At 45.7% G+C, this 26,583-nt stretch overlaps 1 protein-coding gene across 2 annotated transcripts; it reads left to right on the top strand.

Annotated features, from left to right (window-relative positions):
• LOC133359586 (uncharacterized) lies at window positions 1–26,583 on the top strand. 2 transcript variants are annotated; one of them, XM_061578037.1, is made up of 10 exons: window positions 1–303; window positions 4,809–4,958; window positions 5,898–5,976; window positions 6,487–6,615; window positions 8,380–8,490; window positions 13,081–13,194; window positions 16,467–16,684; window positions 18,157–18,418; window positions 23,585–23,809; window positions 25,124–26,583. In XM_061578037.1, exons 2-10 carry the CDS (start codon window positions 4,848–4,850, stop codon window positions 25,147–25,149), a joined length of 1,275 nt encoding a protein of 424 aa, XP_061434021.1. In that variant the 5' UTR covers window positions 1–303; window positions 4,809–4,847; the 3' UTR covers window positions 25,150–26,583. The 2 variants fall into 2 exon arrangements, with proteins under 2 accessions (XP_061434021.1, XP_061434022.1); XM_061578038.1 differs by having other exon boundaries at window positions 6,487–6,606.

Raw genomic sequence — 26,583 nt, forward strand, 5'->3', positions numbered from 1 at the left:
GGAAGTAGGAGACGCTCGCCCTGTCTCTCTCTCTCTGTCTCTCTCTGTGTCTCTCTCTGTGTTTGTCTCTCTCTGTGTCTGTCTCTCTCTGTGTCTCTCTCTGTGTCTGTCTCTCTCTGTCTCTCTCTGTGTCTGTCTATCTGTGTCTGTCTCTCTCTGTGTCTGTCTCTCTCTGTCTCTCGCTTTATTGAGAGGTAGAGTGAGAGGCAGGTGAAGGGGTGAGAGGTGAGAGAGACAGCGGGATGGAGACACCTGGAGCTTCAACTCCATCCTGACGAAGAGGAACTTCGCTGGGAATCTGTGGTGAGTTTGGAGGTAACTGTGGTGAGTTTGTGTGTATATGTGGGCCTCTCTGAGTCTATAGGTCTCTCTCTCTCTGTGTGGGTATTTGTGGTGAGTCTATGTGTGGGAATCTGTGATGAGAATCTGTTGTGAGTTTGTGGGTATCTGTGGTGAGTTTGTGTGTGTCTGTGGGTCTCTTGAGTCTGTGAGTCTGTGTGGGTCTGTGGGTCTGTGAGTCTGTGAGTCTGTGTGGGTCTGTAGGTCTCTGAGTCTGTGAGTCTGTGTGGGTCTGTGGGTCTCTGTGCGAGTCTGTGGGTATCGGTGTGAGTCTGTGGGTCTCTGTGTGTGTCTGTGAGTCTATGTGTGGGTCTGTGGGTCTCTAAAGTCGGTGAGTCTCTGTGTGAGTCTGTGGGTCTCTGTGTGGATTTCTGTAGTGAGTCGCTGTGGTCTCTGTGTGGGTCTGTGGGAATTTATGGACATATGTGTGTGTCTGGGTCTTGGTGTATGTGAGTTTGTGGCTCACTGCGGTGAGTCTGTGTCTATCTGTGGTGAATCTGTGGCTCTCTGTATGAGTATGTGGGTCTCTGTGGTGAGTTTTTGCGTACCTGTGTGTGCCTGTGGGTCTCTGTGCGAGTCTGTGGGTCTCTATGCGTGTCTGTGGGTCTCTCTGCGGGTATGTGGGTCTCTGTGTGGGTCTGTGATTCTCTCAGGCTATGGTTTTCTGTGAGAGTCTGTGGGTTTCTGTGCGAGTCTGTGGGTTTCTGTGCGAGTCTGTGGGTCTCTGTATGAGTCTGTGGGTCTCTGTGTGTCTCTATTCTTATCTGTGTGTGTATGTGGGTATCTGTCTCAGTCTGTGGGTCTTCGTGTGTGTCTGAGGTTCTCTATGCGAATCTGTGGGTCTATGTGTGTGTCTGTGGGTCTCTGTGTGTATGGATATTTGTGTGAGTGTGCGTCTCTGTGTGTATCTATGGGCCTGTGTCTATGTATGTTGACCTTCTTTGACACCGTACGTAGCTAACCGTGTCAATCTGTGGGTCGCTGTAGGTTTCTATGGGTTTCTCTATGGGTTTGTGCAAGTCTGTGGGTCTCTGTGTCTATGGGTCTCTGTGCGTCTCTGTGTGAGTCTGTGGGTCTCTGTGTGAGTCTGTGGGTCTTTGTGTGTGTCTATCGGTATCTATGTGTGTCTGTGGGTATCTGTCTGAGTCTATGGGTCGTCGTGTGTGTCTCTATGCAAATCTGTGGGTCTATGTGTGTCTGTGGATCTATGTGTGTGTCTGGATCTTTGTGTGAGTCTGTGGGTCTCTGTGCAAGTCTGTTGGACTCTCAGTCTATGTGTCTCTGTGTGTGTCTGTCGGTATCTGTGTTTGTCTATTGGTATCTGTCTGAGTCTGTGGGTCTCTATGCGATTCTGTCGGTCTATATGTGTCTGTGGATCTGTGTGTGTGTCTGGGTCTTTGTGTGAGTCTGTGGGGTCTCTGTGTTTATGGGTTTCTGTGTGTGTGCGCGTCTGTCTATGGGTCTCTGTGCGTCTCTGTGTGAGTATGTGGGTCTCTGTGTGAGCCTGTAGGTCTATGTGTGAGTCTAAGCGATGCACGTGTAGAGAGTGCGAGACGTGGTGATCATAGCAGCAATTTCCCTCCCATGGTTCTGCCTCCTGATCGTGAAGTTGTAAAGAAATTAGTTTTCAATTTCGTATCGTGGTGGAGTGTATAGTAGTAGTCTTTAGTGTGCAGTGTATAGTGTATAATCGTGTATATACTAGTGTTATAGTGCAGTGTGTAGTCGTGTAGTGCATAGTGTAGTGTATAGTAGTGTATAGTAGTGTAGTGTATAGTAGTGTATAGTTGGGTAGTATTGTAGTGTATAGTAGTGTAGTGTATAGTAATGTAGTGTAGTGTATAGTTGGGTAGTATTGTAGTGTATAATAGTGTAGTGTATAGTAGTGTATAGTATTGTAGTGTATAGTAATGTAGTGTAGTGTATAGTTGGGTAGTATAGTAGTGTATACTGCAGAGGTGGGACAAAGTCATTGTTATGCAAGTCCAAGTCGTCTGAAGTCATCAAATTCATGACTCGAGTCTGACTCGAGTCCAAGTCACATGACTCGAGTCCACACCTCAGAGGTGGGACAAAGTCATTGTTATGCAAGTCCAAGTCGAGTCTGAAGTCATCAAATTCATGACTCGAGTCTGACTCGAGTCCAAGTCACATGACTCGAGTCCACACCTCTGGTGTATAGTATTGTAGTGTATAGTAGTGTAGTGTATAGTAATGTAGTGTATAGTTGGGTAGTATTGTAGTGTATAGTAGTGTAGTGTATAGTAATGTAGTGTAGTGTATAGTGGGGTAGTATAGTAGTGTATAGTATTGTAGTGTATAGTATTGTATAATAGTGTAGTGTATAGTAGTGTAGTGTATAGTAGTGTATAGTATTGTAGTGTATAGTAATGTAGTGTAGTGTATAGTTGGGTAGTATAGTAGTGTATAGTATTGTAGTGTATAGTAGTGTAGTGTATAGTAATGTAGTGTATAGTTGGGTAGTATTGTAGTGTATAGTATTGTAGTGTATAGTAATGTAGTGTAGTGTATAGTGGGGTAGTATAGTAGTGTATAGTATTGTAGTGTATAGTATTGTATAATAGTGTAGTGTATAGTAGTGTATAGTATTGTAGTGTATAGTAGTGTAGTGTATAGTAATGTATAGTAGTATATAATTGGGTAGTATAGTAGTGTATAATAGTGTAGTGTATAGTAGGGGCAAGTGCTGTTAGTAGTAGTTAGTAGTAGCACTTAAACAGATGTAGTAGTGATAAGTACTCGCTGTTCGCAAGCTGTGAGAGAGCAGTTAGTAAACAAGGTTTTCCCGCTCAATCAAACAGTTAGGGTCAAATGGGGTGAGGTAGGATCCAAACGCCAGATTGGGAAGGACCAATCAGAGGGGTCCATGAGGTGGCTGGGGATTGGTCAACCCAGCCACGAACAGGTATAAAAGCCGGAACGCTGAGAGCTCTTGGTGAGTTCTGCTACACGAAGACCCAAGTCGGCTGAAGACAGCTAAGACCCTGGACCAAGCCCTCCAGCCCTTGTCAGGGCAAAGGGCTCAGAGTAACCAGTGGTCAGGGGAGATAGGCCTGGATAGAACCCTGGCTCCCAGCCTTCCCGCCCTCGTGAGGGCGAAGGTCTCGAGCGACCAGAGGTCGGGGACCCGCCGGGCCAGCGGCGGGTCAGTGTGCGGGAAGATTAGATAGACAGCAAGTCCGAAGGCTGTACCTTCGTAGAATAGGAGCGAAGAGTGAGTGTGAGCTGTGCAGGGTCAGGAGACTGTGTGTTAAGATAATAAACGGTGTGTGCCATAAAGAAGTTTAGAGTCCGTCCTTTACAACACTACACGGACAAAGATCCTCCGTGTAGCATCTATGACGGATTAAACTGTAGACGACGGGGTTTGTCGCCAGCACCACGTCCGACCGCCTTTGTCTCCCTAGTGGCAATGTTTACACACCGCACCAGGTACTCATTTGAGGTTGAGTCTACCTAGGAGAGGCCCAGGATTGGTTCAAATAATCGTCACCGGTGTTATCCGTGAGCAGGAATCGAACCCGGGTCACCAGGTTCAAAGCGCAGCGCGCTAACTGCTACACTACCGCACACACAGACACACACATAGATACACACAGACACACACAAACACACACAACAACAACCGCCATTCGCCACTAAGTGGCGGTGATGTCACCACGACGCTTGTGCCAGGCCAAGTGCACCTTAGGCCACGTGAAGTGTCGAACGCCCGCTGGCAGGAGGTCACGGGGCAGACCCAGGTGCCACGGGTCGACTGACCGAGATGACTGGCTGATGCACCACCTGTGCCCCCTACTGTACCAACTTGCTGTGTTTTAGCCACCCGGTGCTCCGCTCGTTGTTGTGAGCGTCGCTCCTCCGCCCTCCGTTGTTGTTGGAGGGCGACACACACAGACACACACACACAGACACACAAACACAGACACACACACAAACACACACAGACACACAACAACAACAACCGCCATTCGCCACTAAGTGGCGGTGACGTCACCACGACGCTTGTGCCAGGCCAAGTGCACCTTGAGGCCACGTGAAGTGTCGAACGCCCGCTGGCAGGAGGTCACGGGGTAGACCCAGGTGCCACGGGTCGACTGACCGAGATGACCGAGATGACTGGCCGATGCACCACCTGTGCCCCCTACTGTACCAACTTGCTGTGTTTTAGCCACCCGGCGCTCCGCTCGTTGTTGTGAGCGTCGCTCCTCCGCCCTCCGTTGTTGTTGGAGGGCGACACACACAGACACACACACACAGACACACACACAGACACACACAGACACACACACACAGACACACAGACACACACACAGACACACACACACAGACACACACACACAGACACACACACGGGGTGGCACTCACGGAACCATGCGGCATGAAAACACAGCAACAACTCAAGGAGCCTCTTTGCGATCTCGTGGTGTGCGCGGTGCGTTGCTCAGGAGACACGAACTGAAGATGCCCATCGGATCATCATCATCATGATAAGAAGAAGAGGAAATTGGTGGTTCGTGGCTGGGGTAGTTTCCGAACGGGGGAAGATGCTCACGGCGGTGCTGGCGCTCTGCTGCTGTGTCAGATTGGTGGCTGCGGTAAGAGAAGGGAGGGAGGGGTTGATGATCATGATGATGATGGTCACTGCTATCAGTAGGTGACATTCATCATCATCATCATCAAGGGCGCCACGGTGGCGAGAGAAATGTAAATCTCCTCGCCTGGTGTAGAGGAGGTCGTGGGTTCGATCCCGTGACCCTGACGATACTGGCTGCTGTATATTTGAAGTCTGAATCTCTCTATCATCCCGTGGTATTTCACTGCGTGGATTTTAGCCGCACCCGGTTAGACAAGTAATTTTAGTTTATACATTTTAGTTTAGAACCCCTCGGAGGTTCCACAATCCAGTGGATATCTAAACAATAAACTAAACTGCTTGATGGCCATGCCTCAGCTCACCGAGGTGTTGTTCTGTGGAATGTTGCGGTAACGGCTCAGAGGGTTTCCCTGTTCGAAACTGCTCTTTCCAGCGTTTGATGGATAGCATGTGTCTGTGTGTGTGTCTGTATCTGTGTGTGTGTCTGTGTGTGTGTCTGTATCTGTGTGTGTGAGCGGTAGTGTAGCGGTTAGCGCTATTCTGCACGATGAACCGGCGACCCCGGGTTTAATTCCCGCTTTTGGCCAGCACCAGTGATGATTATCTGAATCCGTCCTGGGCCTCCCCTATGTCGACTCAGCCTCAAGAGTACCTGGTGTGATGTGTAAACATCGTCACTGGGGAGACAAAGGCGGCCGGGCGTGGTGTTGGCCACCCATCTCCTCGTGTGCCACAGTGCCGGTAGCCTTCATAGGTGCTGCTGCTCGCTAACAGAACTTGCCCCTACAGTATGTTACAGGCTACACGGGGGGATCTTCATCTTCTTTTTGCTTTGACGACGACGACGATGGAGTGTGACGACCTCATAAAAACAAAGTTACATACTCACGTAAAAAACACAAAAAAACAAGGTCTAATACCCCTTTGCTGCCACCCACAGACACCCACAGAGGCTCTGTGCCCTGAAGGATTCTATAACGTGGAGAAAACTGACCTTTGCTGTGAGCTGTGCAAGCCAGGTAAGAGCAGAGCCAAAAACAAATCCTGCAGTCACGGTATTAAAGTAAAGCAGCGTTGCAATTGTGGGCAATGACGGCTAGGGAGATGTTGACCACCTCGCCTATTGTGCAGGAGGTGGTAGGTACGTTCCAGTGACCCTGAAGCTTGTTGCCACGGTGGCTAGGGAGAAGTTAACTCACCTTGCCCGGTGGCTACAGAGATGTTGACTACCTCGCCTAGTGTACAGGAGAGCTTTGGTTCAATCCCGTGACCCTGACGCCTGTTGCCACGGTGGCTAGGAGATGTTAACTACCTCGCCTGGTATATAGGAGGTTGTGGCTTCGATTCCCTGACCCTGACGATGCGCTGCTGCTCTGTATTTGGTGTCTGCATGTCTCTCTCTCGATGCAGTCAGTCGCATTGAGTTCCAGGCACGATTCGCGGATAGCCAAATTCGTGAATAACGAGGTGGATGGTGATGATGATGATGTTTGTTTGTTTGTACCTTTTGCATCTCTCGTCTCTTGCAGGGCAATTCGTTGAGAATAGATGCACGGAAAACAACGGCCCCACGACCTGTCGGGAATGTCCTAACGGATACTACACGGCCGTAGAAAACTACCTACCAGGATGTTGGAAATGCAAGAAATGTGAGGAAGGTAACAACCACTTCCCTCGCGTCTTTATCAATGAGAATTGGCGTTCCTCTACATGTCCGATTTAAATATACCGAAGCGTAAACTAGTACAGTGTGTTGTAGTTTGTAGTAGTGTAGCGTATAGTGGTGCAGTGTGTAGTAGTGTAGTATGTTTTAGTGTATAGTAGTGTAGCGTGTAGTAGTGTATAGTAGTGTAGTCTATAGTAGTGTATTGTAGTGTGTAGTAGTATGCAGTACTGTATAGTAGTGTAGTGTGTAGTAGTGTATAGCAGTGTAGTGTATAGTAATGTAGTGGTGTTGTAGAAAGTAGTGTAGTTTAGAGTTGTGTCGTGTATTGTATAGTAGTGTAGTGTATAGTAGTGTATAGTGGTGTAGTGTAAAGAAAAGTGAATAGTGTAGTGTATGGTACAGTGTACAGTTTAGTGAATAGTGTAGTGTATAGTGTAGTGTATAGTTTAGTGAATAGTGTAGTGTATGGTGCAGTGTAGTGCAGTTTATAGTAGTGTATGGTGTAGTATATGGTGAAGTGTGTAGTGTAGTGCATGGTGTAGTGTAGTGTATCGTGTAGTTTATTGTGTAGTGAATAGTGTAGTGAATAGTATCGTGAATAGTGGAGTCTGTGGTGTAGTGTATGGTGTAGTGTATGGTGTATATATTTAAGGGACCGTCACAGAAACGACCCCTCTCTTTGTGCCGATATGTGTCCTCTCTCTGTGTGTCCTTGTGATGTCTGTCTGCTTGTATGTCTGTCTATAGTTTTCTAGTTAGATTGGTGTTGCTATTTCTTTTATGCCTGCTGATGATTGCTTGTGTTGCAATCGAAACGTAGTAATATGCTATTATTTTAATTTATTATTTTATCTTTAGACGTGACTTAACCGAAAGAACCAAAGAATAATGGTGTAGTGTATGTATGTTGAACTTCTTTCACATTGTGCATAGCCAACTGTGGCTCATCGTGAGGTGGCAGGAAATCTGGGGTTGGATGACCACGGAGTTTTACCAAGCAGCTTCACCAACACCACCACCAGCACCTCCAGCACTCCTCAATCAATTCTCTGGGCTCGGAAAGAACGGAAAATGTAAAATTGTTCAAACCCCATAAAACAGGTTTTTTTTGGGTTAGATCGCGTGAATATATAAATGTTGTGTCGTTAAACCTGCCACCACCCGACACAGCCGATTAGTAAGGTTTGTTACGTAAACAGAACGTGCCAATTTGTTACTAGTACAGCACTAGTGTATAGTGTGGTGTATAGTAGTGTTTAGTGTAGTGTATAGTTGTGTTATTAGTGTAGTGTATAGTAGTGTATAGTGTAGTGTATAGTAGTGTATAGTGTAGTGTATAGTAGTGTAGTGTATAGTAGTGTAGTGTATAGTAGTGTAGTGTATGGTAGTGTAGTGTATATTGTAGTGTACTAGTACAGCACACCGGTGTGTTTTAGAGCCAAGCCATAACATTTACAATCTGAATACCATGACATATCGCCAGTAATTATACCAAGCTTCATCAGGCTTCAGCCAGATTTGTGGAGAAGTCCTCCTGTCTCGTTCCTTAAATATAGACGTAGATGTGATGAACTGCGTGTGGTATTACCTGCGAGTTGTTATCTCCTTTGCCTGGTATGCAGGAGGTCTTGGGTTCCATCCCGTGGCCCTGACAACGCCTGCTGCTGTATATTTTTTGTCTGTCTCTCTCTCTCTCACTGTGGTGGTCACCACATTGAGTTGTCTACATTTTTCCCGCCCTTGTCTCCCCGCACAGACGAGGATGTTGACCAGCTTTGCACCGGGACCTCCAATGCGCTGTGCCGATGTAAATCCGGTTTCCACAAAGCAGACGGGTTCTGCGTAGAGGACCAAAGCAGTTCAACAGGTAGGCTTTCGCGACCAATATCATCCACAATAGGGGTTTGTTGGGTTAGATTGCGTAAAAATATAAAGGTTTTGTTAAACCCGCCACCACCTGACACAGCAAATTAGTAAGGTTTATCATGTAAACAAAATGTGCCAATTCATTACTAGTACAGCACTAGTGTATAGTGTAGTGTATAGTGTAGTGTACTGGCACAGCACACCGGTGTGTTGGAGAGCAAGGCCACTTCACTCAAGAAGGGCTCACAAGTGACGTCATCACATCTACCCCTCTATTTAAGGTACAAAACAGGAGGATTTCTCCACAAATCTGGCTGTCGCCTGATGAAACTAGTTGTAATTACTGGCGAAACGACATACTCAGATCAACATATATTCAGTGTCCTTGTTGGCAAGCATGTTCTGTAACTGCCAACAATTTTTTAAGTGAGTACTTCATATGCATTTGGTGTTATTTTAGTCTTACGCTAATGTTACATCCCATCTGTCCAATAATTAATGCGATATGCACCTTCTGCTGATAACTTAAGCAATTCATCTTTGTGTACCATGCCACATCTTACTCTAATTTATTTTTCCAAAACTCTAGCAAGTTTGTCAGTTACTCTCACAGTATATGGTATTTAAATTGTTTTAATAACATGATCGCTTTCAGCAGTATTGCTGTTCGATCTTGGGTTGGAATTCAATGCTCTGTTCATTTGAGCATTATTGTAGCCATTTAATCGTAGCGCTTCTTTAACATGTTTAATCTCTCTCCTCAGACTTTCACCATCTGACACTGTTTTTGCCTGACTTATGAACGTGCTCATAAGATATGCATCAGTGAGCGTTTCCTTTCGGTAAACGCTGTGTGTTAGTTTATAATTTAGGCCATGTTCGAGCAAAATATCCAGGAATGGGAGTGTGTTATTCACCTCCACTTCCATGGTAAACTGGATGGCCGGGTTTTGCGAATTGAGATGATTTAGACATTCATAAAGTGTGTTTTGCCATGTAGCCAGACAACCAAAGTGTCATCCACATATTTAGACCAACAAGATGGGTTTTGTGTACTTGTATCATCATCATCATAATAACCAACACCATCAGCATATAAACCATCATCATATAAACCATCATCATCATCACATAAACCATCATAATTTAAACCATGAACTTTATATAAACCATCTTCATCATCATCACCACATAAACCACCATCATATAAACGATCACCATCATCACGTAAACCATCATCATCATCATCATCATATAAACCATCATCATATAAACTATCATCATAATCATCATATAAACCATCATCATATAAAACATCATCATATAAAACATCATCATCATCATCATATAAAACATCATCATCATATAAACCACCATCATTATATAAACCATCATATAAACCACCATCATAATTTAAACCGTCATAATATAAGCCACCATCATCACATAAACCATCATCATCATCACTTAAACCATCATCATCATATAAACCATCAACACCATGTACACCATCATCATATAAACCATCATATAAACCATCATCATCACCATCATCACATAAGCTATCATCATCGTATAAACCATAAACATCATTATGTAAACCATCATTATCATATAGACCATCACATAAACCACCATAATTATCATATAAACCATCAACATTTAAACCATTATCATATAAACCATCACCATCATCATATAAAGTGAAGGCTTTGTAAGAAGAGGGGAATCTCGTCAAAGTATGCTGTGAGAGTCACACGCATACTGGGCTCTTTCAAAGCAAAGCAAGGTGAGTCTCGTCGACGTAGACGCAAAAGAGGTGTAATGAGAGAGTGCCATCTAGTGGGCGCCAAGGGGTAACTGTACAGACACTATTGGATAACCTGTATCCAATCCTGAGCGGGGATTATATCTGGGCCAATGGTAATGGGTGGAGTCAGTGAGAATGTTCGGGAATCATCGGGAAAGTTCCACGAGGGGGCGTGGATAGAGGCGGAGCTTAGCTCAGCCGAGAGGAATATAAGCAGAGGCAGGGGAGGACTCGTGGTCGGTGTGGGAAGCCTCGAGTCCAGACTGCGTCGCTGCTCATCCTCTCCTCGCCATTAACCATGTGGCGGATCCCCAGTGGAGCTCGCTTCTTCTCCCCAGCACACCGCCAGCCAGCGACGGGATATGAGAGAGAAGTTGGTGAACATCGACGGTGGGACGGAGAGAACGCCTCGTCCACGGCAGTGATAAAAGGGGAAATACCCAGAGAGAGAAGGAGCAGAGCTGTTCAGAAATTCAGTTAATTAAAAGTTATCATTCAAGAGTCGTCGTGGAAGTCGTTTATTGTAGAGGTACCACGAGGAGGGTGTAGAGCTGCCCTGACATAGAATAGCCTTTACCTGATTCCTCTCCTGGAATCCATAGGAGCAGTTAGTGCACCATTCACTTTGACGAGACACTGGGCTGTGTTATGAAAGGCAAAAAAAGAGTGAAAAATAGGATAATTGTAGAGATGAATTCAGGAGTGCTGTGTGAACACTCCTCTCTCTACTCTTTGGTTATTTCGGTAAAGTCACGTAGGTAGAAACAATTATAGATTACAAATTTCGATCACAACACAAGAAACCGTCATCAGGTGAAAAATATAGCGAGAGAGCTGCCGAAACACGAAGCTATATAGGCTCGAGATATGCTCAGCCAAGGGTAAGTGGGCGGGGCTAGAGGTGGAATTTGCATGTAAATGCAAGATCGGTAATAGACCTCCACGATGCCGAAAGGGGGCAGAGGTGGCTGTGTTAGTGAGGCATTTAGTCCGTTAATGTAAAGACATTTAACTTGGTAATGTAACTCAGAGAGTCGGAAATAACTGCTAACAACGGTAGGTAGGATGGAAACAACACAACCAGTTAAGGCTTTACCTGGTTAATAACGTCCTTCCAATGATTGTTCAATTTGTATCTATCTTCTCGGTTTAAGTTATGTCTGTGTTTATATTTCGTGTGAGCCCACAGCGTTAAAACAATGATCAGCAACGGCAGAGGTATTGGTCGCACCATGTTTCAGATCTGCCTTGTGTTCAAGAACGCGGTCCGAGACATGTAATTTCGTTTCCCCAATGTAACTGCTGCCGTAGCCACAACTTAGTTTGTAGACACCAAGATATTGCATGTCAGAAATCACATCCTTTACAGATAGGATCAAATTTCGATTTAAAGCTTTCGTGACTGCAAGGATTCATCTTCTTGGTTCTTTCAGTAAAGTCACGTAGAAGGTAAATAATAAAATAATAAAAATAAAACATAATAAAATAATTCTCACAACGTTTCGGCCACAACGCAAGCAGCCGTCCTCAGGTGAAGAACAGGTCTGTCGGAAAGACAGCGTCTGAATGAAACACCACCAGGCTTGGAGCGTATTTTTAAGCTGGGTTGGAGGGGGAAGAGCGCCTTGACAAAATAATTTCCATATCAAGAGGAATTTAGCATATTTATGGGATACAGCAGCAGATGTTAGTGTAAATGCGATTGGTATTACCTTAGAGTCGCGGCATCTCTTCAGAAAAGTGAGAGACTCGATTAGCTGAGCCTTCTTATCCCAGAGTTTGTTGGAGACAATGAGATGTCCTTGATTAGAGAAATCAAGTGATCTGAGTTAAGTACAGCTGAGGTGGACTTGCCTTTGAAAGGAAGCAGGGTCTCAGACAGAAATCGGGCCAGTTTGTAGGTGGGTGAGTTAATGGTGGAGATGATAGGACGGAGCGGGGTACCTTCTCCTCCCTCCCTTCCCTCCCTCCCTCAGATGTCACCATTACGCCAGAAGATCCTCTGATCTTGATTGTGTATATTGTCTACTGTACAGTAGACCCTTTAGATTATCCGTGGTAATGATGGGGATGGAACATTCGCTGATAATTAAAAATCTCGGATAATTCAAAGAAATATCCATTTTCCGCGGACCTCCAACAAACACTGATGTAGGTTGAAAGTTCAGTTTAACTAAAGCAAATTGAGTTTGTAATGAACAAAACAAAACGTAATAATAATAATAATTCAAATGTACAATGCGGCATTCCATCCTAGAATCACGATGGCATAATGCATGAAAACCAGGAAACAACCAAAAGACAACCAGGGGCCAAGCGATTCACCTAGAGAGGCAAGGGTCACTTTAAAGATATGGGGGGCTTTTTAAAGCCGACTTGTATCTCCCGACTCAGATCGGCTAATTTAAAGTGGCGAAGTGTTCCATAGCCCGGATGCCACGCTAACAAAAGTCCGATGTATTGATCTTGTTTCATTGCAAGATCAAAATTTAAAAGACACGCTTTTTTTGTAAATGAAAACTCCCAATGAGATAAATGATCAGCTAAATCTCTCTAAAGGAAGCAACCGACGTTTTCAATTCAGTTATGCTCTTTCGATGTAAAAACAGATATTTTAACGATTAACTGATCGATGATGTACGTTGCTCAGTGATAATAATAATAACAACACTTTCCTGGCGTCTGCCTAGGTGTAAGGCCCCACTGAGCTACATAGCTCTTTTTCAGAAGTTTAAAGTTTGGATATCCACCACTAACTCGAGCTCCGTGTTACCATGCTAGGTATGACACCTGGGTCCGTGGCTGCTGTTGTGATCCTGGTCTTTTTGATCCCGGCTGCCGGAGTAGCGATGTACCTCTACTGTTACCGCAAGAGGAATAACCGAAATCCCTGGCGTAAGTTCACTCTCCATCCACACGAACTACTGCTGGTTGTTGTTGTTGTGTCTGTAGTTTTTTGTCCTTCCCCCCGCCACCTTCGATTAGCAGTGGTTGGCTACGTACGGTGGTGCCAAAGAAGTTCAACATACATACATATAGACCCATCTATATATGACACCACTATACACTACACTATACACACTACACTGCTATACACTACACGAGTATACACTACACTACTATACAATGCACTACTATACACAGCACTACCATACATTGCACTACCGTACACTACACTGCTATACACTACACCACTATACACCTCACCATGATACGCTACACCACTATACACTACACTACTATACACTACACATCAAACACTACACTATACACTACACTATTATGCACTACTCTCCACTACACCACTATACACTATACTACTATACACTGCACTACTAAACACTACACCATTTTACACTACACCACTTTACACTACACCACTATACACTACACAACTGTAATCTACTATTCACTACACTACAGACAAAACACTATACACTACACTACTATACGCTGCACCACTATACACTACACCACTATACACTACATTATACACTACACCGCTATACACTCCACTACTATATACAACACCACTTACACCAGACCACTTTACACTCCTATACATTACACCACTTTACACTACACAATCATACACGACACCACTATACACTTCACTACTATACACTATACTACTGTGCACTACACTACTATACACTATACTACTGTGCACTACACTACAATACACTACACCGCTTTACACTACACTGCTATAAACTAAACCAAAATATACTACACCACTATACACTACACTACTGTACACTACACCACTTTACACTATACTATACACTATACCGCTATCCACTACACTACAAACAATACACTGCTATACACTACACTAATTTACACTACACTACTATACACTACTGTCCACTACACTACTATACTCTGCACTACTATACACTACACTACTATATACTATGCTATTGTAGTGTCTTGTTGAATCGCTCAGACAGACACGTGGTAACAGGTCACCCCTGCTTACACTTTATTAACCTATTCTTGTATCAGTTGTAGGCACTCCTATCTCTGTCTATACGGTCACTTCTGTTAACCAAATTCCCCTATCCACGTTACACATCGCTAACCTGCATATGGCAGCTCTCGCTCTCAGCAGCTCCGTACTCAAGGCTCCGCACTCAGCAGCTCTCACACAGAGGCTCGCACACAGCGGCGCTCACACAGATGCTTGCACAAAGCAACTCATACAGCACCCCTGTTCCACCGCTGTCCTCTCCTACGCTCTCTCAGACCCACTCACTCGTCCGTCACGGGCGGGGGGATCAACTATCATCTGCCCGGTGACTCGTGAGGGTTGAGGTCCGCTCCTGGCTTGAGCGGCAGCGGCGAGACGTCTCCTCCTTTGGTCCCCAGCAATAAGAACCCTCGCTCCGCTCTCACGCCTGTCTTTATGTCCCCTTCCCAATTAACCGGCTCCTCCCTTGTCTCTCTTTAGGGCCAGACAGGCTGGCGCCTGTCAGGCTATTAATCACCCCTTATCGCACATCTCCCTGGCAACACCTCCGGTGTCAGCTTGCAACCCCGGGCTGACTTGGTCTGCTTTCCTTCCGAATTAGGTGGCGGTTTGCTCATGCAACCTCATGTTGCACACGCGCACGTGTTTGTCCTCGGTTAGCCCTCGGCCTACAGTGTGCACCACGTATTTAACCACACTACACTACTATACACTGTACAACTATACACTACACCACTATACACTACTATACACTACACTTCAATGCACTAGACCACTTTACACTACATCACTATACACTACACCACTATACACTACTATACACTACACTTCAATGCACTAGACCACTTTACACTACATCACTATACACTACACCACTATACACTACTATACACTACACTTCAATGCACTAGACCACTTTACACTACATCACTATACACTACACCACTATACACTACTATACACTACACTTTAATGCACTAGACCACTTTACACTACATCACTATACACTACAACACTATACACTACATGACTATACACTACACTACTATATACTACTACACACTACACCACTATACACTACACTACTATACACTATACCACTTTACACTAAAGCAATATACACTACACCACTATACTCTACACTACTATTCACGACACTACAAACACTATACAATACACGATACTGCTATACACTACACCACTTTACACTACACCACTATACACTACACTACTATACACTACACCACTATACACTACACCACTATACACTACACTACTATTCACTACACACACTACACTATATATTATGTATTGGGTTCAATAGATGTGCACACTTGATCTTTGAGGCAACACGTGTATTATTTAATACCACGTGGTAACTGTTAACGTTTGCAGGATAATGACTTGGGGTTGTGACCACCACGTCTGATTATATACACATTGGACAGGATAACTACTAATCGGACCAGGACAGCTAACATGCTGCCTGGTCCACATGCACGAAGACTTGAGACCGAGGACCCAGGATCAAAGACGGAAGATTTATTCCCAGAGATGAACAGCCCCAATCACTCTCAGGACTTGGCCTTTAATGGCTGCGGCGTGGCCAGTCTCCACCCTTGGCCACGCCCCTTTCCAGATCCTTTCCGGAGACTCAGGACCCACATCATTTGTCCCTCTCACCTCCTCTATGGTCTCTATTTATGACCTCGTCTGGTCACGTGCCCTCTCGGGTCCACCCAGACTGTTCTGTCTTCACCCGGTCTCTCTCTCTCTCACTGCCACCGGGACCATGACCTCTCTCGAGTCCTTCCACGGTATACTCCCTCTAGTGCTAGAGAGAGGCTCCACACATACAGAACCACTCTTCACCCGGTACTGTTGCTACACTATAGTGGCACCGTTGATGTCGCTACATGTACACTACTATATACTACACCACTTTACACTACATCACTATACGCTACACTGCTATACACTACACTACTATATACTACACCACTATACACTACACCACTATATAATACACTACTATATACTACACTATTATACACTAGACTATGATACACTACTCAACTATACACTACAACACCATAAACACATGTTAACTGCAAAAACGATGAATCTCCCTTTCTGTGGTTTCTGCCGATGCTTACGAAAGCTCTCCCCCACCCCCTCTCTCTCTCTCTCTCAGGTTGTTCCCAGGAACAACCCGTGATTGTCCCCGTTCAGGAGACGTCGTCGACACCGGAGATGATTAGGAGGGCACTAGATGAGCATTTCAGTGATCATCAGCTGGTCGAGGAGATAAATGGACGCACCCCGAAATTGCTGGCGGCATTACAGACGTGCCTCAACCCGCTGCTGAACGAGCTACGGCCACAGAAGATCCTCACCAATCCCGAGTTGGATGTGAGCTTGGCAGAAAACAAAATACACTCATAATCTCATGTTGGCTTCAATGCAGGAGAGGCAAGCACTTACCGGGATCGGCGCTGACAGGGCTTACTGACAGTGTTATTTCTCTCGTGTACATGGGGGCAGATCTCGCTTGGAGTTTCCCACGAATGTGTAACGAGGAATGAGCGCTACACCAAATTGGCACTGATGGGGCGGGTGTAGCTATTCCTTAAAGTCATGTAGATAGGTTGAAAGAAAATAACTAAAAACTACGACCTTTCGATCACAACACAGGGTTCCTGACAGCGTTATTTCTTTCGTACGTGCTATATACACACACACACGAGGACTTCATTGGGGCTATCGTAAATAATGCTGGTGATGAGCATGATAATGCAGATGGTAAGCATTTCATAAATACATATTTATTTAAACAGCATCATGTACGGTGGCTAGGAGACCTTAACTACCTTGCCTGGTGTAAAGGAGGTCGTGAGTTCGATCCCAACCCTATATTTGGAGTTTGCGTCTCTCTCTCTCTCTCCCTGTGGTGGTAGCGTGGATTTTTCCTTCAGGTCTTCCGGTTTTTCCCTCCACATTTAGAATCAACGTCACCACGTGTTGAGTGATTTGGCTGCTGCTGCATATTTCCACGTGATGATGAGCTGCTATCATTGCCTGGTGATGGCTAGGTCGCTTTTGAATAAGAGCTACGTAGCAACTCAGTGGGGCCTTACACCTGGTGATAAGAAAATTTTTGTTTAGTTTGAGCTTCATCGGCCGTCTGAAATATGCTCTTCCTTCCAATTTTAGGACACAACTGGGAGCTATGATGCACTTTTGCATCATAGAGATAAACAAACGAATTGCTTTAGAACTGCAGTTTGTTGTTGTTGTCGTCTTTAGTTGGTTTGTTGGCGCTTTACCTGGTTAAAAAAAATGTAACTACTGTCATCCTACACAGGAGGTTGGAGGAGCTGCTGCTACTGCACTCCCAATGCGGTGATCTTAGCGATGCCCTCGGTCTCTATGACCGTGGTGAGGTTTCTTTCAGGTGAAGCCTCAGACTCTACCCACGGTGGTCGTGGGTTTTATCCCGACCCTGTGAGATGTTAACTACATCGCCTGGTATGCATGGTCTCTCTATTAACTATTTAATTATATTAAAAAAACATTCTACCACGTAAGGCCAACTGAGCAACCTGGCTACCACAAATGTTAGCTCAACGAAGTGGCTAATATAATCATCACATGGAAATGTATAGTGGGGGCCAAGTACTTTGAACATGTGACGTTGATTCTAAATGTGGATGGAAAACCGGGATCAAACCCACGACCTCCTGTATACCAGGCGACAGAGATAACATCTCGCAGTGTCTGGAATCGAACCCACGACCCTCCTGCATACCAAGCGAGGGAGTTAATATCTTGCCAGGGGAGTCGGCTGATGCTGATCGATTACAAATGCTTCGTCTTTCCCGCAGAACATCACCGCCATCGCTCAGTCTGAAGGCGTCTACAATGCTGCCACCAGACTGCTCGATATAATTTACAACAAGGGTCACCGCAGGTCCAGAGGCTTTTGGGACGCCCTCTCCCGGCTGACGGTTAACTACCCGAAGCTGCTCGACGTATTTGCGGAAATGCTTCCAGATGGGTGGCGACAGCAGCAGCAGCCGCCGGCATCCGACCGAGAGGAGGAGGACGAAGAGCATGAGGCGGCGAGCGGCCTCCTGGAGCTACAGCGTACGTCGATGTGCCCCTCCGCGGATGGACACCTCGAAGACGCGTGCAGCAGACAAATATCATGCCCCCCTGTGTAGCCTGTAAAACAGTCTGACACGTGGGAGGCTTTCACGACCAATATCATCCACAATAAAGGTTTTCTTGGGTTAGATCGCGTAAATATGTGTAGTTAAACCCGCCACCACCCAACGCAGACAATTTAGTAAGGTTTGTCATGTAAACAGAACATGCCGATTAGTTGCTAGTACAGAACTAGTGTATAATGTAGTGCATAGTGTAGTGTATAGTGTAGTGCACTAGTACTGCACACCGGTTGTGTTGGAGAGCAAATCCATAACATTAACAATCTGAGTACGAATTTTCGCCAGTAATTACAATCATCTGAATCAGGCGACAGCAGATTTGTAAAGAAATCCTCCCGTTTTGTTCCTTAAATAGAGGGGTAAATGTGATGGCGTCACTTGTGAGCCCTTCTTGTGTGACGTGCGGCGGTGGGGGGGGTGAAGGAACCTAACGGGAGGATTTCTCCACAAATCTGGCTGTCGCCTGATTCAGATGATTGTAATTACTGGCGAAAATTCGTATTCAGATTGTTAATGTTGTATATTTACTCTCCAACACACCGGTTAGTACTGTACTAGTAACCAATTGGCACGTTCTGTTTACGTGACAACCCTCACTGATTGGCTGTGTCAGGTGGTGGCTACTGGCCACCATCATGAAGGTCCTTAATGATTGGGAGTAGAGAGTCAGGGACTCCGAAAGCATGAAGAACAACCCAGAGCCTATGACTATTGATGGTTTAATAGGCATTGACTAGGTAAATAAAGCAGAGATGTAGGTCCTTTTGGAATTCCCTACACCTCTGCTGTAGCAAACTGAGAGAAAATATGGCATCTGTGCAGGACCGCCCTTTCCTGAAACCACATTAGTGCTCAACAAGCCTCTTCTCAGCGTGCCTGGCAAGGTGATGTTGAATAATCCTTGCCAGGACCTTTCCCGGCATACTGAGGAGGGAGACCCCTGTAGTTGATACAGTCTGTGCGGTCTTAAAGAGTGGGACCACCAGGGTATCCTTCCAATCCTGCAGAACCCGTACAGTGGTTCAGACTATAATTACAATCTCATATATAAGGCAGTCTGCACACAAACGCCACAATCTCTCATTATTTCACTTGGGAGATCATCTCTGCCCGGTGCTTCTCCTGGTATTAGACTCTGGATTGACATCGGTAATTCCTCAAAAGGGGGTAACTACTTTTTCCAGTATTTGAGGCACGGCAGCCTCAGCAGGGTCATCCCCATTTTACCCCTGATATATTCCAGGCTGAGGGATTTCTCCTCCCCCACGACCTCACAGAAATGCTAAAAAAAAAATCAGAAAATATATTTCTGGGGGTCGGAGATTGGATCACATTAATTTCAACTAATGATGGTGATAGCTGTCGCCGTGCAAGTTACTTTTTTGATGGAGTTAAAGAGTGATTTGTGATGGTGGGCTACTGCAGCTGACTCCATCTCCTAAGCAACCTTGCAGCGCCGCAGGGCTCTCCGAACCTCCGAGCGATAAGCCTCCTCATTCTCTGATGTGGGATGCTGTAACTGGTGGGAGTGTACCATGTACCCAAAGCAGCGACTGCAGCTGCATGAGCCACGGTCCTAACCCTCACTCATTTCCCCTTGTCATCAGGAGGAGGGGGGGGGGGCAATGCCAACCCCAGCTGCGATGATGAATTCTCGCTTGCAGCTTTTATCAGCTTGCTGAGACCAGGCCACTGTGGGTTTCAATGGGGTCTTAGATGGACACTCACCAGTGGAGTGGAAGAATGGCATGCACATCTTACAGATGACAAGCTGACGGTTAGTGGGCAGATCAGCTCCATGGTAGGTCCTGATGTCAGAGACATGGCCCCGCATCCACTGTTCTATCACTATATAGTGTAGCAGATGTTCATTCTTGGACCCAGTGTGCATCCATGGTTTTCTCTAGATGTGCTGATGCTGGAACAGCGTATTGGTAATTATAAGCTCATGGGATACATCGAAGTCTAGCAGCCTTCCACCGTTATTATTGAGCTTATCTGGCGCATGCCTTCCAATCGCTCCAGCCCAGGTATCAGCGTCCGAATGATCCTCAAGTTGGCGGTGAGTGGCGATCAACCACTCACGTACAACACGTGTGTACAACGCCTGCGACATGTTAACTACCTCGCTTCGTATGCAGGAGGTTTTCATGGGTACGATCCTCTCTCTCCGTGGTGGTCACTGCGTGGTTCATTTTCCCTCCACATTCATGATCAACATCACCAACACGTACTTCACCTGGAATGGTACCTTCTACAAACAAAATGAGGGTACCCCTATGGGTTTCCCCTTGTCACAAGTGATAGCCAATGTTTTCATGGAGAAATTTGAAACAGACGCCATCCAGACTTCCGCCCTGCATCCTTCCGTGTGGAAGAGATGTGTGGATGATACTTAGTCATTTGGCCACATGGCCTACCAGCATTGAACCAATTTCTCGACCACATTAACTCCATACACCCATCCATCAAATTCACCATGGAAGTGGAGAAGGATGGCAAGCTACCATTCTTGGATGTTCTGTTTGAGAGAAGGCCCAATGGCTCTTTGGGACATTCTGTCTCCAGGAAGACCACCCACACATATTCCTATCTGAAGCCTGATTTCCACCACCATCCGGCACAAAACACTGCACGATAGGGCCCACTGCATCTCTGACCAACACCACCTGGCCAGTGAATTAGAACATGTACATCTGGCCCTTAAGATGAATGGATATTCGGACCGCACTATCCGCAAAGCTGTTTCTACTACCGTGGAGAAACAACCCCCTGAGACTCTGATCAAATCATTACGTTGCCATACATAGCAGGTGTTACCAAAAAGATTTCCAACATTCTAAACAAACACAAGATCCAGGTCCGATTCACTACAGTACACAAAATCCGTGATCTGATCCCATCCATAAAGAATGTCATTCCTGACTTACAGTACCCTGGTGTCTACAAACTGAGTTGCACCTGTGGTGACTGTTATATCGGGGAAACGAAACGACATATATCTGACCGCATTCGCGAGCACAAGTCAGATTTGAAACACGGTAGGACCAATTCTTCTGCCATAGCTGATCATTGTTACAACACGGCGGGTTCTCATGATATTGTTTTCTCTGATACCAAAGTACTCTGTAAGCCGTCTGGATACTACCAAAGATTTGTCCATGAAGCCATCCAGATATGCAAAAATAGACATAAATTCAACCGAGAGGATGGTTTCAAATTGAGCAATCATTGGTAGGATGTCATTAACCAAGTTAAACTTTAGCTGCTTTATAGTTTACAGTCATATCCATATTTTCAGTATTTTACTCCCAGCTTTATACACTACCATCACTTAGAAATTTGATGTACAGTGTTTCAATAGTGTCCCAATACCCCCCCCCCCTCCCCCCCATAGCATTATGCCCAGGAGCCTCTCTAATATCCGCACTCCAATGTTCTGTCCGCCCTGGCTACTTCACTTCTCTTACACTTACCCTTATCTTAACTATTAATCGGTTTAACTCAGCTAATCCCCCCCCCCACTCCTTGGCTCCTCCCCCCCCTCTTACCCTATATAATCACGTGTCTCTAAACAACTCTCTTTATTCACTACAGTAATTTTGCTGTGGCGGTCCACCTGAAGACGGAGGCTTGTGTTGCTTCCGAAACGTCGTGATTTAATTTAGTTGTTTTAATTTTATTATTTTATTTTTTATTTTCTTTTTGCGATTTAATTTAGTTATTTTCATTTTTTTTTACCTACGTATCTTTACCGAAAAAACAAAAGAATATGGATCCTTGCAGTCACGAAAACTTCAAATCTAGAAGTAATTATGTACATTTCGGGTTAACTACGTAAGATGGTGGCACCGCTCCTAACCACTATATGGTTGAACCAGAACATCCAACACGCCATCTGGCCGTCGTGTGTGGAGACCGAAGAGCGAGGATCGAGGAAGGTAGCTTCATTCCCAGGTCGAACACCCCAGCTACCTCACGGGACTGGGCTTTTATCCGCTGTGGCTTGACCAGGCACCGCCCCTGGTCACGCTCCCTTCTAGATCCTTTGCGGAGGCTCCGGGTCCACACCACGTGGCCCTCTCACCCTCTTCTGGGGGTACCCGTGCCCCCTCGTCCGGTCACGTGCTCTCGCGGGGTACAAACAGACTGTCATGTTCTGACCCGACGTCCGTGACATCCGGAACCTGCCCTCTAGTGAGCCCCTAGATGTAGTACACCCACTGGTGCCATAGAACGACCCATTTATGTCGTTACACAAGCATAGAGAAGGGAGGGCATGACCGTAGCAAAGAAAACCCGAAGCTTCGTGTGGAGTGACAGACCAAGTAGTTTCAACACAGCGCTACGCAGCCGATGACAAGATAATGCTGCTCGACTGATTCGGAGTGAGACCTCTGCTGTCAAACCAGAGCCGGTCATGAGCACACTGCCCAGTTATGGGAAACTCTGCACTCTCTCCACAACTGCCCTATCACCAATTGGGAGTTGTGGCGGTGGAGTGTCTGATGGTATAAAATACCCAGGGAGGTGCTTAGTTTTGGTGGGGCTAAATTTGCACGGCATAGGCTAGAGGAGAGATGGAGTGATGGTGGTACAAGAGGACGTGGAGTTGAGTGGATTTGCCAATTACCGGTACCAGCGGTGTCAAGATCGGCCTCTTTGGAGGAGGCTCGTGAAGGACACTGCTGATGCTACTGGTCAGTTGGAGGCAGTCGCCCTCCAGCAACAATGGAGGGCAGAGGAGCGACGCTCACAACAACGAGCGGAGCGCAAGTTGGCAGAGTAGGGGCACAGGTGGTGCATCTGCCAGTCAACTCAGTCAACCCATGGCAACTGGGTCTGTCCCATGACCTTCTGCCAGCGGGCATTCGACACTTCACGTGGCCTTAAAGTGCACTTAGCCTGGCACAAGCGGCATGCTGCCGTCACCGCCACTAAGTGGAGAATGTCGGTTGTCGTTTTCAATGTAGTTGCAAAAACCACAAAACGTTAATCTGCAAAAAATAATCTAAATGCCTCTGGCCGATGCTTCCCAAACTTTTGTTTGTGTTTGTGTATTTGTTTCTCTCTTATGAAACAGAAAAAGCTCCGGGACCTGACGCGAACGTTCAATGCAGCACCGCTCCTGGTGGCGAGGTGGCGGCGAATGAGGAGGCCTTCAGGAGACTGACTGCGTGCTCGGACGAGCAACTGCTCGATGGCATAACGACAAATATGACGCCGCTGGTCGAGGCTATCGAGGGAGATGAGGCCGGTGTTGACGAAGCTGTTCGAGAAGGAGATCCTCACACTCGCCGAGATGGATGTGAGCCCATCAAAGATGTTTTATTATATCTCTCTTGTTGTTAAAACAGTAAGAATCTCGATAATCCACGCCTTAGTGGCAGGAATAATTTAAAAGTCGTGGATAATCCCAAAATTTTAACATTTTCCATGGATCTCTGTGCCAAAGAAAAATCCCCACCCAATGCAATTGTATAAGTTACGTTTGAGTTTCTCTGGCCAATGCACAGTTTCATAAAAAAACTATAAATTAAACAAAATAAATAGAGGCGGTCACTTGAATTACGGGAAGAAGTTCACCATACGTACATATATATGAGATGAATCTCTATGGGTCTCTGTGGGTTTCTGTGGCTTTATATGAGTCTCTGTATCTCTGTGGGTCTCTATGGTTCTATACGAGTCTCTGGATCTCTGTGGGTCCCTATGGGTCTCTTCTTTTTGATATTCAGAAGCCACCGGGGAGCTGTGATGCACTTTTATCATCTCGATTGACGAACTAATTTCTTCAGAACAGCTGCTTGTTGTTGTTGTGTTTAGTTGGTTGTCTTTCCCCCCCGCATACCTCCGATTGGCGCAGTTTGGCTACGTACGGTGGTGCCAAAGAAGTGCAACGTACACACACCAGGGACGTGCGGTCAGGGGAGGCAGGGGAGGCACAGCCTCACCTGCCATACTCCAATAAAAAAAGCTGTTACGAAAAAAGAATACAAATTAAGATTTTTCCACTGATTTGTGCTACGTCATTTCTGTACGATTCCAATCATTTCTATAGTCAAAATCGCCAAATTTGCGGAGCTCCGCTGTAAATACAGGGAGAGACAAGAGGTGAGGCAGCGACGAGCTCAGCCTCCCCTCTGATTGCACCACCCCTCAGAAACTGTAGGGAGCGCGGGCAATAATGGCGTGCCTGTTAATATCTCTGCGTAATGATTGGAATCATATAGAAATTACATTTATAACACAGATCAGTGGAAAAATATATTTTCATTGGAGTATGACAGGTAAGGATCTGCCTCCCCTGACCGTACGTCCCTGCCACATACGTACACACGTACGTTTGGTGCGCATATCGAGTGCGCTGGTGATTTCGATTAAGAATGTGCTCAGCAACAGCGTTTGAAGCTGATAGCTGTGGTGAGTATTATACCACTCGGTGACATGGCAAAGACGCTGTCTCTTAACAATTACGCAATGCTAATCTTTGGGTCTTTCGGTAAAGCCACGTAGATAGAAAAATAATTAAGAAATATCACAACGTTTCGATTGCAACGCAAGCAATCGTCATCAGGTGATGCTAATTTAACGTTTTTATTTTTGATATGTTTATTCACAGGCTGTCTCGACCACTCAAACAAATAATGGTGGCTTTAATGCTGCTTCTCAACTGATAACGATGCTGCTCCATAAGGGTGACCGTGTGGCCAGAGAATTCTGGATGGCCCTCTGGAATTTGAAGACAAACTATCCGCGGATTCACAAGATCATTGAGAATGTACTCTTGATCATCGAGCCCGCTGTTTGATGTCTGCAAGACGCCTCCCGGGGATGTTGCGGCTCCAAATTTCAAAAGAACAACAATTTATGTTTTTGTTGTTGTTGTTTGTTTAACCGGATGTAAGCCACGTAATGATAGCAGCTCTGTGTCTCTGTGGGTCTCTGTGGGTCTCTATGCGTCTATACAGAAAGAAGAAAATAGGAGGAACATGAACTTTACACTCACTATTTGTAACTGTATCTTGTACAGGTTGTGGGCCAAGACGAATCTCAGCTTGCACCCCTCACACACCGCAACACGGCAATTGTGTATGGTCGCGTTACCACGAGACAGCTTATTGTTTTATTTTAATAACGTTATTGTTTTATCCGATCGTGGACGTTTTCTAGATATTGGATATGCATTTGGTGAGAACTAATTCTGTGCGAATATTTCTACTTTGAGGTGTTGCCTATCATTTAGGTTTAATCACGTGATCCTGAGATTTGACCATTGATGCTTTTATGATCATCCAGTACGGATTGATGAGTATGTACATTTGCATGGGCACTTTTATATTAATTCTGATGGTAAGATTTGGTGGATGTTAGGGCAAGTTGTATTAATAACATTTTATCACAATATATACACCATCATGCAGAATGTTATACCTCCCAACACACTGCTCAAGTGTCCCTGGGGGTTTCAAGAGGCCAGCAAACCCTTGAACACCTACCTCTCAATTGCTAAAGGAAAACAAAGCCAAGACAATCTCCTAACTTCACCAACAGACACACACGCGCCTTGTAGGGACTAAGTCTTTGATCCGCAATGAAACGATGATTATGCTGATTATATGTGTAATGTGAGGTTATATCCGGGTCTTTGACATATCACAACTCGTCATGATGATTGGCTCTGCCGGTCCTGGTCTATAGCCAATGGGGGGGAAGCCTAGGGGCGTGGCCCTGACGTAATGGAAAGGTGACAGCTGTAAGGATTGGTTCTGCTGGCTTTGGCCACAGCCAATGGGGAGATGAGTCAGGGGCGTGGTCCCGGGAGCTTACGAGGGAGCCTGGAATATTCCATGGAGGCTAACCAGGATTGGTGGAAACGTACCACGTGACCCGGGTATTAAATAGGGGTGGAGACGAACGACACGTGGTCAGAACGGGAACGAACGGAGAAAGGGGGCCACACGGGAGTGGGGCTCCGGGTTGCCACGTGGCAGTGCGTCTCTCTCTATCTGTCCCTCTCACGCTGCCTGTCAACAGTGTGAAGGAAAGCTGTAATACAAGTTGAATAAAAGACGGATTCCA

The sequence above is a fragment of the Lethenteron reissneri genome, chromosome 65 (genome assembly GCF_015708825.2).
Source record: "Lethenteron reissneri isolate LAM-NWPU_2019-01 chromosome 65, ASM1570882v1, whole genome shotgun sequence".
In the NCBI taxonomy this organism is placed as follows: domain Eukaryota; kingdom Metazoa; phylum Chordata; class Hyperoartia; order Petromyzontiformes; family Petromyzontidae; genus Lethenteron; species Lethenteron reissneri.

What these genes read in the sequence shown, in the direction of transcription:
- LOC133359586 (XM_061578037.1), top strand. Translation starts at nt 4,848, where the DNA reads ATGATAAGAAGAAGAGGAAATTGGTGGTTCGTGGCTGGGGTAGTTTCC. An exon ending in GTGTCAGATTGGTGGCTGCG is followed by an intron (nt 4,959 to 5,897) that starts GTAAGAGAAGGG and finishes TGCCACCCACAG; the next exon opens with ACACCCACAGAGGCTCTGTG. An exon ending in CTGTGAGCTGTGCAAGCCAG is followed by an intron (nt 5,977 to 6,486) that starts GTAAGAGCAGAG and finishes CGTCTCTTGCAG; the next exon opens with GGCAATTCGTTGAGAATAGA.